Source organism: Orycteropus afer, unplaced genomic scaffold (genome assembly GCF_000298275.1).
Source record: "Orycteropus afer afer isolate SDZICR_OR568_19922 unplaced genomic scaffold, OryAfe1.0 scaffold00751, whole genome shotgun sequence".
NCBI classification, from domain to species: domain Eukaryota; kingdom Metazoa; phylum Chordata; class Mammalia; order Tubulidentata; family Orycteropodidae; genus Orycteropus; species Orycteropus afer.
In genome coordinates this window covers 58852-76243 of record NW_006922338.1, presented here as the reverse complement: position 1 = coordinate 76243, position 17392 = coordinate 58852, and the positions used below count along the sequence as shown (strand labels likewise).

Genomic DNA, 17392 nt, shown 5'->3' with positions numbered 1-17392 from the left:
AAGCCTGTCAGAGTAGAGCCCGTGCTCAGGTCTGTGTCTGCTCAGCCGTCCTGTCCACCACGCTGACGAAGGGGCTGCCACGCACGTAAAAGCGCAGGGGCTTCTGGGCCCACTCCCCTGCTCGGCCGACGCCCACTCGGGCTGCAGCCACCACTGATGGCTCAGGCCCTGGGGGTCCGCGCTCCATCCACATGGCCCCATCTGTGGTCAGATCCCGCTGGTCAAAGCTCTTATCGATGGCCAGGGCCTGGCACAACTTGGAAGGGCCATTGCAGAGCTCACGATCCTTGAGGGCTCGGCTGGAGGCGCCCTTCCTGAGGGTGCTACGGAGCTGGCGCATGGTCTCCAGGCCCCCCAGGGGCTCCAGCGCTCGCAGCAGGACACACGACCCATCCCCTGCAGGACAGATGGACAGCCTGGACAAGAAGCTCCCCCTAGACATCCCCACCACACCCGATGCTACAGGCGGATGGAGCTGCCTCCTGAGTGGGAGAAAGGAAGGGTCCTCAGTGTGTCCATACCCTTGGCCCACCTCCTCCCCCTCCTGCCTGCCCTCTGCCCTCAGCTGTGGGGGACCTATGAAAATGGGCCTGGGGAGCATGGGCCCACATTCCCCTGGTCTGAGATAGGCACCATCAAGGAAGCCCTAGAGCCTGCTCCCACCCTCAGCTGGCCCTGGCTCCTTGCTCACCATGCCTGCTACCACCCTGTGACTCCAGAGGGTGGCAGGCCCACATAGCCACCCTTGACCCTCCTGGGTCCCCTCCACCACTCGACTGGGGTAACTCAGAGGCCCAATATGGCAACACTCCAGGGTCCACGGATGCATCTGTCCAAATTCTGCTCCATAGGTTTCCAGGACCAGAGGTCACACAGAAGTGTGATGGACACCAAGGAGTCTGTTTCCAAGACACCTATCCCAACTCACCTGTGCACTGCATTGGCCTGAACCACTCCTGAGCCCCCTCCCAGGGCTAGGCTCCAGGTGCAGCCCCCCAGGTGGGGCTGGGGCCGCACCTGGGAGGGACCACTAACTAGCCTGCAGGAGCCTCCCAGGGTAGCAGCAGCAGCCACATACCACCCATACCTGCAGGCACCAGGTTTGGGACCAGGTACCCTTAACTAGCCAGTTTTCAAACAATGCAAGATACAGAGGTGAGTCCTGAAACATGCCCCTGCCTACAGTCTCTGCACTGCTCCTGGCCCAGCCGTGTGCAGAGCTATAGGACCTCCATCTCACGAGCACCCCCAAGTCTCATTTTCCTACATCAGAAATGAAGGAGCAGCCTGGCTGGCCACATACCTCACTCTCCTGCTCTGGGCTCCTTCCCAGAGTGTGAGTCTCCATACCCCACCCAGTAAAGTGAACCTGACACCCTGATCGGCCGGTGAGAACCCCCATCGTGGACCCACGCTCAGCCCTCCTCCCCTCAAGCCCAGTCCTCACCCTCCCCCTTTTTCTGTGAACTCCCCCACGCGTGACCTGGCCCTGATCACTGGGACCATGTGGGATCCCTGCCCTCTCAGGCCTAGATGTCCCCAGGGTACCTTAGGTGCCCAGAAAGTAATGTGTAACTGCTTCCTACTCCCTACCCTGGAAACTTGGTCCTTATGGGATCTCTGATTTCTCAACTGGGTTCTCTGTCTCCCCCTCTCTCCGGGTCCCATGAGTTTAGTTCAGCTGCATGTAAGGGCCCCGTCGGTGACCACTGAGCTCTCCAGGGTACGGATGGGCCTCCAGTGGGGGTTTCACCATCTGACACCCACTCTGTCCAGCATCCCAATGAACACCTGCTCCAAGTGGGCTTGGTACCTTGCTCTGGGTCCTCTTGCGTTCACCCCAATCCCAGCTCTGGCATGGCCCAGGCCACCAGCTACACACTCCAGTGGCCTGGCTCCTAACCTCACTATATCCATCCAACAAAGACCTGCCATGTGCTGGCCCTGCACCCTTACAGCCTCCCCAGGTAACTGCATCTCAGGACAGAGGATCGAGGACAGTGCCAAGGACTTAGTCCCCGTCTGGCTGCTTCCTCCATGAGTACAAACCACCTGGACACAACCCCAGAGGGAGCTGAGCAGATGCCCGGGCCCAGCACCACAGACGCTGGTGGCTGAACCGTGCACTACAGGTGCTGAGCGTCACACCTGGCCTCTGCCCCATTCCCCCAGCGACTAACAACCAAAACTGTCTCCAGACATCGCCAAGTGGTCCTGCAAGAACCACCGGTCTAGACCCTGTAAGCGACCTCCTGACCAGAGCTCTGCCTGAGCAGCACATCCCGACTCCCTCACTCTCGTCTTCCCAGGATCACCCCTCCCAAGTCCACCTGAAGTCAGCAATGATGCCAGGGGCCTAGTCCCACCTGCTCTGAATTCAGTCCCGTGCCATGGCCCCTCAGTTGGCCCGGTCAGTGCTGTCCCACCTGGGTTCACCCTCGTCTGGGCCAACATGATCTTCCCAGTCCCCACTCCCCCAGCATGACCTGCTCACCCTGGCTGGAGACATTCAGGCAGAAGTACATGCCATAGATGATGTACACGTACAAGGTACCCGGCTTCATGAACATGCCGCGGTTCCGGGCCGTCTGCCTGCCACCTCTCGAGTGCGCTGCTGCGTCCTCCGGCCCCAGGTATGCTTCAGTCTCCACGATGCGGCCGCGTAGCTCCGTGTCGTCGGCCAGCCGCCGCACAAGGACCTGCAGGCCACACTCGGTCTCTGCTTGGGGCCAGGAAGGGCTGTGCCCCCAACCTCACCCTGACACCCCCTCTGGCTTGAATTCCGTCCTCTGGCTCAGGGGCGCCACAAGGCCGCCACTGTCCCCCCACCTCCTGGGAGCCCTCAGCCACCAGCAGTCTCCTCGCGGCCCACTAGTCCTGCCCACTGAGTCCTCTCTCCCTGCCTCCCTCCACCCACCCGTCGAGCCCCCTCAAGGGACCCCAGTGCATAGCACAGGGCTGAGTGGGTGGTCACGGAGGACACAGCCATCTGGAATCCTCCAGAGCCTGCGCAGCCCCCACCCCACAGGCTGCCAGGAAGCCACAAAGGACCCCCACATGGCTTCCGCCAGCCTGGTTCTGGAAGGCCGCCTGAGTTTCCAAGCCTTTTCAAAGGGCCTTTCTGAGCAGAGAACCAGCTGCCCCCGCGGTTCCTCCGGTCAGTGCGGGTGGGAACCAGGGGGAGGGGCAGGATGGTGAGCCAGCTACAGTTCATTCACTGGGACCACACCTGAGCTGGGCAGAGATGCCTCCACCTTGAGACCAACCTCCCTGCTAAGGGACGACCATGGGAGGGCAAGGACTCTTGGGCCAGCAGGACAAGCTGGGAAGCAGGCCAGGGCATGGGGCAGGGGGAGGGACTCACAGAATGCCAAGGGTGCCCAGGAACCAAGCCGCCTGAGCTGGTGGGCCTATCAAATAGTGGTGACTGTGACTAACCCCTGGCTGTGCAGTGTGACTGTGGCCAGAGCCAGGGATGGCTGTGGGTTGTGCCCAGTGCCAGGTGCCCCCAGGCCTGACTCCACCGGGGTTTCACAGTGGGCCGTAGGGCCAGCCCACGGTCCCTGGGGCATCCCCAGCACCCACCTTGTCCTTGGGCGAGGTGATCAGCCCAGAGCCCTTATCAGTGCCTGTCCCATGGTGCTCGTGTCATGGGACCAGGAGAGGAGGCCTGAGAGGGCTGGGGGGAAAGCAGCGTGGGTGACCTTCCTGGAGACGGCAACACCTCCACCAAGAGGAAAGAAGAGTGGGAGAGGGAGGGTTGGTGTCTGCTGGAAGCCAGGAATCTCCTCCTGCATCCAGAGTGGGAAAGAGGAGCAAACACGCCAGGTTTTTCCAGACCACGTGTTCCTCACGTGCCGCACATGTCTTCAACCCGAGATCCACAGGCACAGGCCACCCTGGGCACAGACAGCTGGTCGCCGCGTGCTCCTGCCATGTCTTCCTGAGCCACGTCAGCAGCTTCCACGTCCAGAAGAGCTCCCACGGCTCCATCCTGGCCTTCTGATGTCACCACACACTTCCTCCTGGCTGAAGTCCGAGAGCCCCAGGTCCTCAGCCCCATATGCGGTGCCACAGCAACTCATTCTCCCTGCAAATGACCTGCTTCCAGCATGAACACTGATCCAATCCCAGGTGACTGAGAGTCTGAAAAATTCGGAAAAGGTCGTCCTCCCTGTTTCAAAAGGGCCAAGTAAGCATGACGGGCCTACTGGGAGACGCCACCAGTGTGCGGAGAGCAATTGCAGAGAGACTCATCTTGGTCTTCAACAGCTTCCCCGAGTTCCTGGTCAATCTCAGGACTCGCCTGCCTCCACGTTTCTTCATGTGAGATCATAAATTGCCTGTGACTTTCAAAAGGGTGTCTGCTGCTTGCAGCCTAAAGCTTCCTTACGGGACACACTCTGGTCCCTCCTCCACTCGGCCAAGTCCACAGTTCAGGATCTGGTCCTTCTAGGACCCAACTCCTGGCACCAGTTTTTCTATTAGACAGAAACCAACTCTCCTTGGCTGTATTAACTGGGACCACACCTGAGCACCCAAGGTGCCACCTTGGGCAGGCACCTCTGGGAGGGGCAGAAACCCAGGCTCCTGCTTCTGCTTTAGGACCAACACCCAACCATGGTCCAGACAGACCCAGAAAGGGCTCCGCTGCTGCAGGCACACACCATGCATGATGACAACCACACCGCCGACACCACGGGGTCAGACCACAGGATGGGCCCTGGGCAGTCCCCAGCTCCCACTCCAGGTCTAGGCAGGGCACGTCTGATGTTCAGCTCAGGCCTGAGGTCAGCTGATCTCAGACCTCTGGGGTCAGCTCAGACCCCAGACCGGCATCTGAGCTACGGAACGCCTCCTGCTCTATCCCACGGCAAATTCAATGCTGGCCAGTATCAGGCCCAGCACATTTCTCATGTGACGTCGGGGGCTGTGGGGACAGGCTGGGCAGAGGGAGCCCCTCACAGAGGCTGGAGGCCAGCTCTGGTTTTGGTCCTGGTGAGAAAACTGCCCTGAGGACCTGTGAGGACCAGCAACGGATGCAGCTTTGGGCTGTGTGAGCCCAGCAGAGGTAACCGTGGGTCCAGCTGGGATGTCTGGCGTCTGGCCTCAAAACATCAGCCAGTGGTGAGCGTTGAGCCACAGACCCCTGCACGGTGACACTTGCTTCCCGCATCTGCCCAAGAAGCTGTGTGTGCTTTACCTGTCCCAGAAATGCCCGCGCCAGAGAGACCCCGGGCTGGTCGAAAAACTCAGGTCCCAGTCGGGTAGGGTGGTCCTTTGGGTTCCAGAAATAGATGCTGCGCTGGGGGCCTGGCGTGGCAGGCAGCCCTGAGCAGGGCTCCTCGAGGGGAGGCATCCTGGCCACATCAACCTTGCTCCGGCTCCTCTCTGCCACTGACAGGCGCTGCTTCTTGAGCCCCTCCCTGCGGGAAAGCTGTGAAGGGAAAGAAAACTGAAGCATCGTGTCCAACCAGTGAAACGGGTGGTGTACGGTTGAGGATCAGGTTTGGGGTGCTTGAAACTGGACTCAGCCCTACCTTAGTTTCCTCATCTGCAAAGTGTGGCAGTGGTCTCACGGGACTGTTATAAGGAGTAAAGAGAATGCTGCACCCATTACACGTGGCACGGTGCTGGACACCGGGAAGCCCTCAGGTGACAATCTTGGGGACCGATGGGCAGTGCTTGGCAGCAGGGTGGCTGCTCTGTGCTCTGTGTGAAATGGTCTACGCCGGAGGGAAGGCTGAACACCTTGGGCCAGCCACTGGCTGCAGGACCCAGGGTGGGTGGTGGGCTCTCAGAGGACAATCACTCGGAGCCTCGAGCAGCAGGGCTAGTCCTCCTGCTTCCTACTGCGTAGGCAGCTCTGGAGCATACTTCCTGAGTTTGTTTCCTGAACCTTGCCCTCTGCCCCCTTCCCTGACCCAGAATTTAAAAATACAGACTAGCAGTTTCCGGCCCAGCACATAAAGCGCTTGGAAGTCATCGTTCTCAGGCCACCAACAAGAGAAAAGCAGAAAAAAAAGAAAATCAGCCACTCTCCTTAGATCTGTCAGGGAATGGAGGTCACAGGGCAGGGACATTTAAAGGGCCACTGCCTTGGTGCTGTGGACTGAGTGTGGACAACCTGGACAGGCAAAACTCCTGCAGGCCCAGACTTGTGGCCTCATTCTTCTGTGGGGAGCCCCCAGGAACCCCAGCAGGTTCTCACGGTCAAGCCCAGAGAAAAATCCCCTCGTGCTTCCCGCAGGGGTAGGGAAAAAATAACCATTTTGAAATCGCGCTCCCAGGGGAAACTACGCGAGCCAAACCAACAGGGTTTTATCACAGCCTGACTGATGTGGAGGAAGGGAAATCCCAGCTCCAGCCCCTCTAGCCTTCCTGTCTCGCCTACGGGACGGATTTTAACAAGCTGAGCAGCACAGTGGTATCACCAGGGTGGGTGTGTCACCCAACGCAGTAACTCACGGTGTCACAACCCCCCACCCACCGTGGGCAGAGCAGACCAGCTGCCAGGAGCTGCCAGGAGCCAGGGCCACCGTCCCAGCCCCGCCCCTCCAGAGCCCACCCCCATGGCTCCCCCAAAGCTCTTCCACTCTCCCACTGGCCAAGGCGGAGACCCTCCTCTCCACCCAATGGCTGGTGGTGTGCACATCCTGACTGGCAGGTGGAGGGAGTGCCATTAACCCTGGGGTAATTCTGGTGTCACCCTCTTTGGGGTACAGATCACACTCCCTAGTGATGTCAGTGGAGAAGCACTTATAAAGGTCATAGCCAGGAGCACAGGCTGCCTAGACCCTGAGGGTTACAGGCGCCCCTCAGTCCACCAGCAGGGCCTTAACACCAACAGAGCTTCCCAGGAGATTACAAAGAAAAGAAACACAGTCCCTTTATTCAGTACATGATGTCTGGATTTCAGCCCTGCTGAGACCTGCTTGGAGGTGCTCTGGTGGCACAGAGGTTAAGGCATTCAGCTGCCAACCAAAAGGTTCTAGCGCCCCAGCTGCTCTGTGGGAGAAAGATGTGGCACTCTGCTTCTGTAAAGACTTAGAGCCTTGGGAAGCCTATGGGATAGTTCTGTCCTGTAGGGCCCTTGGGAGTCAGAATCCTGGAGAGCTCAGGATCACAGCAACAAGCAAGCTGACAGACAGGTGGTGGCTGCACCTGAGGTGTGATGACCAGAAACCAAGCATCTAGGCTGAAGACAAGCTGGCGTCCACCCAAGCCCTCCACAAGAGACCCGGAAAAAACCAGTAAATAGATAGAGATGCTGATCCTGGAACTCTGAGCATCAAATGACACGGATAAAGAATTAGACTGAGCAGCAGTCAGAAAGGGAGACGGAATGAGGACAGAGATTGGGAGAAAACAGCAGCAGAGCCTGAGGAAGCATGGCCGTTTTGAGATGCAGATGGCAGACGGCAGACGGCAGCACACAGGTGAGGAGAGACCAGCTTCAGGAACCCACACTGGGGCGGGGGGATCTGCAGAGAACCCAGGTGAGCAGAACGCGAGCAGGATCTGAGAGAGGAAAGTGCAGGGAAACGGGCGTGGGCCCGCACACTTCTGGGCACATGCGGCCGATTACCTACTTCCTGCCTGGACCCAATCATGTGGGCGGCCGCCTGAGGTCCAGCATCTCCATCTGCTCCACAGGCCTTCCCTTCTCATGGGCCCTTAGCCCAAAGGACTCGTGTTCACTAGCAGTGAGTTGTTTCATCCCCTTCACTGGCTCCCCCTTTACCTTGTAGTCGCCTGTGTCCCTGGGAGTCACGCCCATGGTCACCAGAGAGGCACTAGTTCTAGCTTTCCCCACTACACCTTTCTGGTGACCAGGGGTGAGCCCCCTCCTGTCCCCACCAACCCAGTGGCTAGGGATGCCCCCCTGCTGCCCAGTCCCCACCTGCCCAGTTCCTTGGGTTGCTTCCTCCCACCAGGAGCCACTCATCCCACCACACTCTCAGCAGAGTCAGTGCTATCAACAGGTCCTGCTTTCACAGGATGCGAGATGCACGCCTCCATGGACTCACCTGTCAAAAGGCTCTGTGCGCTAGCCTGCTGTCCCCACAGATGCCCACACCCCCCGCAGATCATGCCACAGCCGTCTGCTGCCAGCTGACCACAGCTGCACCGGCCCTCCCCTTTTATTTTCTCCTTTTCTTTTTTCCTATTTGTTTATTTGTCCATCTCCCTCCTCTGATTTTTTTCGAACCCATCTTTTTTTCTCATCTATGCCCCCTTTTCTCCTTATTTTTTTTTCCCTGCCCCATGCAGCAGGAGGCCGACAGTCATACTCACTACACCCACCACTGCACTCAGTGGACGAGCACCGCCAGCAGCTCCGCTGGACCAATGACAGACAGTGGACAACACCTACTCCTCCCACCCGCTCCTCTTCTCGACCACAGAGATCCTTGCTCAGATTCCCACCAGTTACTCCACCCATTCAGAGACAGGTGGGAGCACCCCAGTCCTGCCGAAATAGTAAGCAAAGAAGCATGCCTGTCCCACCCAGCCAGATATATCAAAACAAAGCAAAACAACAAATCAGGGTGAAACAAACCAACACATGATCAACAAATGAAAACAACAGTTCCAGAAGGTCTCAGAGACAACAGACAACTTCAACAACCAAAGAAACAGGACAAGGCAGTGCGAACAAGTCACCAAAGTAGAGAACTAGGAACCCTCCCCAAGGACAAACAAGCAATCGAAGGGTGAGGGCTAGGCAGTCTATCCAACCGAGCGACTGACACAGGGTACCAAGGAGAAGGGGGACACAGGGCAGTCTACCAAACCAAGCAACCAACGCAGGGCACTAAGGAGAAGGCAGACACAGAGAGGGTGTCTGCCAAACAGAGCGACCAACACAGGGCGCCAATGAGAATGGGGACACAGAGAGGGCAGTCTACCCAACCGAGCGACCAACACGGGGCACCAAGGAGAAGGGGGACACAGGAGGCACAGACGACAAAGACCAACACACAAAGCACTGCATTATCAGTGATTACAAACATAAGTAGACAGGCTGAAGGATCAGGTATGCCTAGGCAAAAAAAAATTAAAAAGATACATATATATATATACACACACACACACACACACACATATATATACACATATATACACACATATATACATACGTACATAAAGGAAAAACCACATGATCATATCAATTGATGCAGAAGAGGCATTTGATAAAATCCAATATCCATTCCCAATAAAAACCATCAGCAAAATAGGTATAGAAAAGAAATTCCTTAACATAATTAAGGGCACAAAACCAATGGCCAACATTATCCTCAACAAAGAGACTGAAAGCATTCCCCTTGTGAATGGGATTCAGGCAAGGATGCCCTCCATCACCACTCCTGTTAAGCACTTTCCTGGAAGTCCTAACTAGAGCAATAAGGTAAGAAAGGGAAATAAAAGGTGGCAGACGGTATTTCCACATACGTATTTGTATGGGAGCTCCGGTAGCGTAGGGCCTAAAGCACTTGACTGCTAACCAGAAGGCTGGTGGTTCAAACCCACCAGCCACTCCTCAGAAGGAAGGTTGCGCAATCTACTTCCATAGTGATACCACCTCGGAAACCCGAGGAGGGGTCACTATGATTCGGGTCCAACTCGACGGCACATAACAACAACGTTTGTATGCATTTTAAGAATGTCCATATAAGATCCTGGATAGAATGGGAGAACAATGTAGAACAAAACTCAAAATCATAAAAAAAAACCAAAACAGGTTTATGTTGTAAAAATGTCCAGGTGTATAGTAGAGCTGGTAAGGGGCAAGGTTGTGGTGGCTTCTTGGGCACAGCCAGCTGCCTGGAGGGAGCAAGCAGTTAGAGCTGTGAGCCTGAAACCGTGGTTGCAGGGGACATCAAGCTCAATTGGCATAACATACACAAAAACATTGTTCCATATCCTGCTTTGGTGAGTAGTGACTGGGGTCTTATGCAACAATTGATCTGTCCTTGTCCACAGCAAAGAACAAAGAAAACCAAAGACACATGAAAATAACTAGTCCACAGGACTAGTGGACCATGCAAACCTCCACCTACATGACCCTGAGACCAGAAGCTCTAGATGGTGCCCTAGCTATCACTGTCAGCCACTCAGAAAGGCATCAAATCAGGAGATCCTAGATAGAGTGGGGGCAAAACTTAGAACAAAACTCAAAATCATGAAATTTATTGGTCTGATAGAGACTGCTGAAACCCCTGTGACTATGGCCCCTAGTCACCCTTTGGGCCTGGAATTGAACTCACTCCCATGGCTTCCAGCCAAACAATAGACAGGCATATAGCTGAATATTTATACCAGGTAGGTACACTCCTTAGAACAGTCAACCATGGGAGATCTGAAGGGCAGTATTTACATAGGGAGATAGCTCAGAGGGCAGGAATGCACAGGAAAGAAAGACACATGGAAAAGGTAACTACAGGGAAGAAATGGGAAGACAGCTGGTACATCGTGGGGAATTACAGTCAATTTCACGAAACAAAATGTGTATTAACTGTTGTATGGAAAATGATTTGCTCTGTAAACTTTTACAGAAGTAACAACTAAAAAAAGATAATAAAGAGATCTCTGAAAAGAAAATAAGGAAAAAAAAAAAATTTACAATAGCTACCAAAAAGAGAAAATACTTACGAATAAATCTAATCACAGACACGAAAGATTTATACAAAGAAAACTTTAAAACACTAGCACAAAAAAATAAAATAAATTTACATAAATGGAAGAACATACCCTGCTCATGGACAGGAAGACTGGACATCGTGAAAATGGCAATTCTACCCAAAGCAATCTATTGAATAATGCAATCCAGATTCAGCTTCCATCAACATTCTTTAAGGAGCTGGAAAACCATCAGTAATTTTATATGGAAAGGAAAAAACCTCAAATAAACAAAGCACTACTCAAGAAGAACAAAGTAGGTCTTATCACACTTGCAGATCTGAAAGCCTACTATGCAGCCACGGTAGCCAAAACAGCCTGGTCTTGGTACAATGACAGACACACAGTCCAATGGAACAGAATTAAGAACCCCGAATCAATCCACCTATGGACAGCTGATCTTTGACAAAGTGCCGAAATCAATTAAATAGGGAAAAGACAAATGGTGCTCGCAAAACTGGATATCCATTTCCAGAAAAACGAAACAAGATCCATACCTCACACAATATGTAAAAACTAACTCCATGGGAGGTACAGACAACAAAGATGAACGCTTTTGCACATACAGTACTGCACTGTCAGTGAAGGCAAACATGGATATACGGGTGGATAGATGGGTAGACAAGCTGAATTCCATAGTGATACTGCCTCGGAAACCCAAGCAGGGGTCTCTATGAGTCGAGTCTGACTCAACAGCACATAACAACAACAACAACATGCAGGGGGGAAGTGTGCCCAAGACCATATAAGGGTTGGCAGACAATGTTTCTACAAGTGTATCGGTATGTTCTGTAAGAATTCCCAGGTATATAGTAGAGCTGACAACAGACAAGGTTGTAGTCACTTCTTGGCTACAGCCACTACTCGGAGCAAGTACTTGGACCTGTGGGCTCGGGACCACAGTCGCAGGGGACCTCAAGCTCAACTGGCGTAACATACTATACGAAACATCGTTCCACTTCCTACTTTGGTGAGTAGTGACTGGGATCTTAAAAGCTTGCAAGCGGCCATCTAGATGCAATGATGGGTCACCCCTCATCCAAAGCAAAGAAGAATGAATAAAACCAAAGATGCATGGAAACAATCAGCCCAAGGGACTGGCACACCATGCAATCCTCAGCCTATACAACTTTGAGACCAGAAGAACTAGATGGTGCCCAGCTACCACTGTCAACCACTCAGAGGGGGATCTATGTAGGAGATCCTGGATAGAGAGGGAGAACAATGTGGAACAAAACTCAAAATCATAAAAAAAAAAAAAAGACCAGGTTTGCTGGTCTGATAGAGCCTGGTGGAACCACTGAGACTGTGGTCCCTAGCTACCCTTCAGGTCTGGAACTGAACCCATTCCTGTGGCTTCCAGCCTAACAAAAGACAGGAATATGAGCTGAACATTTACACTAGGTAGATACACTCCTTGGAGAAATCAATCATGGGAGAATAGAAGAGCTGTGTGTGCACAGGGAGACAGCTCAAGGAGCAGGAGTCCATGGGAGGGAAGGACACAGAAAAAGTGGCTATGAGGAGGAAGTGGGAGGGGAGCTGTTGCATTGTGGGAGATTATAGTCAATGTCTTGAGACAAAGTGCATGTGAGATGCCGTATGGAAAGTGAATCTGCTCTGTAAACTTTTACCTAAATCAAAATTAAAAAAAAAAAAAAAAAAGTAGAGTAAAAACTAACTCCGGATGAACCAAAAGACCTATGTAAACCCTGAAACTATAATAGTTATCAAAGACAAAACGGGTAAACCAGGAGCCCTAGTTCATGGTATAAATTGATTATCGAACATCAAAAACGCACAAGTAGCAGAAGATAAACAGATGACTGAGACTTAATACAAATTAAATTCTTATGCACATCAAAAGACTTCTCCAAAAGAATAAAAAGAGAACCTAGAGATTGGGAAAAAATATCTGGCAACACCATATCCTACAAGGGACTTATTTCTAAAATGTATAGAAAACTTCAACACCTCAACAACAAAAAGACAAACGATCCAATTAAAAAATGGGTAGAGGACATGAACAGATACTTCATCAAGTAAGATATTCAGGTGGCCAAAAAACAGATGAAGAAATGCTGGTGATCATTAGCCATTAGAGAGATGCAAATCCAAACAATGCGCTATCATCTTACCCAAGCAGTAACAGCTTTGCTGTTCAACATGACAGAAAACCACAAATACTGGCAAAGGTGTGGAAAGATTGGAAGGCTCTCACACTGCTGGTGGGAGTACAAAATGATGCAACCACTGTAGAAAACAGTACGGCACTTCCTCAAAGAGTTGGAAATAGAAGTATCATTTGATCCTGCAACCCCACTACTACCACTAGGTGTATACCATAAAGAAGTGGGACATGAACAGATACATGTACAACCACGTTCACTGTAGCACTGTGCACAATAGCAAAGAGATGGAAACAACCTAAGTGCCTATCAACAAATGAATGGATAAACCACCTGGGGTACATAAAAACATGGACTACTATGCAACATTAAATAATAATGAAAAATCTGTGAAACACCTCAGAATATGGATGAACTTGGAGGACATTATGCTAAGTTAAAAAAGGTTACATATTGTATGAGTCCACTATGAAAAGTTAAGGAAAGGTTTACACATGGAAAGAAACAGCCTTTGATGGTTACCAGGGATGAGGAGGGGAGGGATGGGAAAATTACTAACTAGGTAAGAGCAAAAATGTCTCTCTGAAGACAAAGGTACACATAACCCAAGTCATGGGTTTTTAACCATCTGATATGCATGTGAAAGCTGGACAATAAGTAAGGAAGACTGGTGAAAAGTTGATGCTTTTGAGTTACAGTGTTGGTGAAGAACATTGAAAGTACCGTGGACTGCCAGAAGAACTAACAGATCTATCCTGGAGAAAGTGCAGCCAGAGAGCTCCTTGGAAGAGAGAATGGCCAGACTTTGTCTCACCTATTTTGGTCATGTTGTCAGAAGGGACCATTCCCCGGAGAAGGATGTCTTACTTGTTAAAAAGGGGAAGACTCTCAACAAGACGGACTGACACAGTGGCTGCGAGGATGGGCTCAGACACAGAAAGGACAGTGCTGGCGCAGGACCGGGAGGCGTTTTGTTCTGTCATACACAGGGTTCCTGTTAGTCGGAGCCAATTTGATAGCACTCGACGGCACATAACAACAACTAACAACAACAACAGATAAGAGACACATTAATCTGGGTGAAGGCAAAGGCTACATACAAAGTGTTTGACCAGCACAGCATCAGGAAGGGAATGACACGAGAGGTGCACAAGATTTACAGACAACCAAGGTAAACACTACTCCACACACTATCCTGCATTATCAGTAATAAATACTAATCTACAAGGGGATGCATAGGCAGGATGTCCAGGCAAACAGGTTTATACCCGTGACCACACAGGTCTATAGATGTATGTATGTCTATGTATGTACTTTACGTGCACACTGCAAGTATAATAGGGGGCAAAATCATGAAAACTTCTTAGCCATCACCTAACACCTTGAGGAAATGAGTCCTGCAGCCTCAGGACCATACGTCCTCAGGGACCTCAAGGGCAACTGGTCCGCAAGCGATGTTCTCCATCCTGCTTCCGTCCGTAGCCACCGGGGTCTTCAAGGTCCCGAACCTATGGTGCAACTATTGGTGTCTGCTTGTCCGGAGCAGACCGGAGTGAATAAAGTCCAGGTGCGTGGAAACAAGTCCGGGGGAAAGCGCCCGGGACTGGGAGACAGACGTGAACGCCAGCTCCGGGACAGGAGCCGCGGGGAAAGTGGGCAGCGAGCTGAGCTCTTCCACCGCAGGCACCGCGGTCAAGGTCACGGGACAAAAAGTGTGTGGACCACTGAATGGAAAACGAACCTCCTGTCAACTTCCACCCAGATCACAACAAAATCTCGACAAAAACCAACAAGGTGCGCCTTCCTCCCGGGAAGCCTCGGCGAGCACCCAGGAACACAGTGGACGGGACTGCGGGGAAGGTCGCACAACGTCCGTGCCCGGCAGCCCCGACGCTCGGGGTACGCCCAGGGAATTCGACCCCAGAACCCGAGACTGGGTCGCCACACGTGAGGCAGCAGACCCCCACCAGCGCCCCACAGCCGAGGCGTCTGGAAGCACTCACCCGGGCCTCGCTGCTCGCGGGCATCAGAGGGCTCGGACGCGCGAGGACCCCGGCGCGTAGCCCACGCCCAAGCCCAAGCCCACCCCGGAACACACCACGACCAAACTCCAGCCGCGACCTCCGCCCCGGAAGCACCGCCGGGGCGGAGGTGGTGGGGTGGAGCCGGCGCCTGCGCGGCAGGGACCGAGACCACGCGGGCGGGGCGTGCTCAGGGAAAGGACTCCGCCTCACGCAGGGGTGGGGAAAGTGGGCGGGGCCTGATTAGGCCTCCAGCCCTAGGCTCCACCCCCCAGCTTGTGCTGAGAGAGGAGGGAGGAGCGGTGGGCGGGGCGAGACACCTGCCTTCCCCGCCCAGTGACCCGCCCCCACCTGGGCCCGGGTTTCCCCACAGCTGCAGAGCCCACCCTACCCTCAGCCGGTAGTGAGGCCACCGAGAGGGCGGGCTCAACGTGACCCTTGACCGGGTCTTGGAGGGGCCTTGGTTTGGGGTTGTCATGCATTTTGAGGGGTCCAGAAGAGCTGAAGTGGGAGGGCGCATTTGGTTACAGAGGGCAGATTGGGGCGGAGTGGGCCCGGGATACCCTGTCCAGGACGTGGACTCGAGGCCTGTCCCAGTGCTGGGGGATCCCGGAGGACTGCGCCACCCTGCTCGTCTGGCTGGCTGTACTGACCCGCAGTCTGAGGAAGAGGCCGAGGCCAGGAGCAGGGCTGTGGGGACCATGCATGCACCTGGCAGGCCAGAGCAGGGGCAGTCTGAGAAGGGGACTGGGCTCCACCCAGAGCCTGACCCCCTTCTGCCCTGGTCCTACTGGCAACAACCTCCCAAGTGAAGTGACCCTGCACGGGGTGGGATGGGAAAGGCAATGCCTGGCCCAGAGGAAGGAAGCTGCCCTGTGGGACTTTCAGGCACAGGGCTGTTTGTGGGGAAGCGGCGGGAGGGAGGAAGACACGCAGCTGGCCCTGTGGCTCAGCGGGACACTGGCAGACCCTCTGCCGGGGCAGGCACCGCCCACCCCCTGCACCCCGTTTCCCAGTGCTCTGAGGAGCTTTTCCCAAGGTGTCTTTGACTCTGTGACCGGGATGGAGGGGGAGCTGCCAAGCAGAGTAGCCCAGGGGGCCCTTCGGGGCCTGAGAGAGCATCAGCTGGTGTTGGGTGGGAGGCGCTGGGAAGGACACACGACAGGCGCCTGTCAGATGGGCAGGACCTTGGTCTGCAGCAGCTCAGCCCAGGCCCGAGTCCCACCCTGAGGCCCCAACCAGGACTTCCTGGGAAGGGGAGGGGCAGCGCCTGCTGGAATCCGCCCAGCTGTTTGTGGCACTGTGCTTCCCATGGGGGGTGGGGGCGACAACCTGTGGTAAACTGTAAACTCGTGGCTTCTGAGGCAAGCTGATGTGACCCCTCCCCGCCTCCTTCCTCTTTCCCCTAGAGCCATTCTGCCCCAACAATGACACTTCCCCTTACTGTGGGCACAGCCCCCCACCCTGTCTTCAGGAGGGAAACTGAGGCCAGCTGTTCAGCGGGCCTGTCCGGTCTCCCTGGTGACGGGAGGGGGAGGGGGAGTGTTTCTTTGTGCTAATTTTTTTTCTGATTTCACAAGTAGTGAAGTTTCTTGTGGAGACCTGGATGCTCTCCCTGGAGGACCGGACACAGCCTGAGGACCGAGGCGGAGAGGCCCGGCTGAGGGCAGCTGGCCGGCCAGCCCAGCACAGGCACCTCTCCAGATGTCCTGGCGCCTAAGCTGCCAGGGCTTTCGCAACATCTGGCCCCCGCCTCCACTTCCTGGTGGAGGTCTGCCCCCCCCACACCACAGACTGGAAGTGGTGGGCTGAGCGTTCCCACTGTGGCCTGGAGGTTGGGCCGGCTGAGGAAGAGGGGAGGGGCTGTGGGCCAGGGACTGGCCCTCTTCTGGCCCCTGAGCCCAGGCGGGGAGAAGCCCCGAGGAGGAGGCAAGGGTGTCAGTGGAGGATGGAGGTGAAGACACCTCAGGCTGAGTCTGGATGTGGCAGTGCTCAGTGCCTGAGCTGCTCACCTCAGGCCTTTGTGGCAGTCTGTCATGGGCCCAGTGTGTGGACACGCAGGGCCTGTCCTCCCTCCTCGGGCTGTGCTGCCAACGCTGCTGGGCCCTAGGCCCGGCTGCCTTCGTGACCCTCCCACCACACCGTAAGGAGCTGAGGGGGCAGCTGCCTTGGAAACAGACAGTGACTTCAGGCCTCGGGCTGCCCGGCCCACCTGCGCCTCCTCTCCAAATAGCCAGAGTTGGTCCTGGTAGACACTACAGCCCTGCCCCCTGGCAGAAATGGCCACCTGAGGTGATGCAATGTGGCCTGGAAGCTGAGCCTAGATTCCAGAGTGGCTTGGAGCAAGGGTCCCAGAGTTCCTGTCCACCAGCACTGTGTCTCCGGGGTCTCGTGAAGGGGAAATGGAAGGATGGGTGTGTGTGTCCAAGCTGGGGCTCCTCCACCAGAACACAGGCACACACACGTGCACGTAGTGGGCACAGGCCTCCCGGCACACGCTGACCTTCTGCTCCGGGACCCCATCCAGGCCAGCGGCTCCTGTGAGGGCGAGAGAGCGGG

At 54.6% G+C, this 17392-nt stretch overlaps 1 protein-coding gene across 1 annotated transcript; it reads right to left on the bottom strand.

Annotated features, from left to right (window-relative positions):
* Positions 1-25: 25 nt before the first annotated feature.
* MPG (N-methylpurine DNA glycosylase) lies at positions 26-14839 on the bottom strand. The gene is made up of 4 exons (XM_007957471.1): positions 14816-14839; positions 5204-5437; positions 2495-2699; positions 26-396 (listed from the first exon to the last, which is right to left on the bottom strand). Exons 1-4 carry the CDS (start codon positions 14837-14839, stop codon positions 26-28), a joined length of 834 nt encoding a protein of 277 aa, XP_007955662.1.
* Between the last annotated feature and the right edge of the window lie 2553 nt (positions 14840-17392).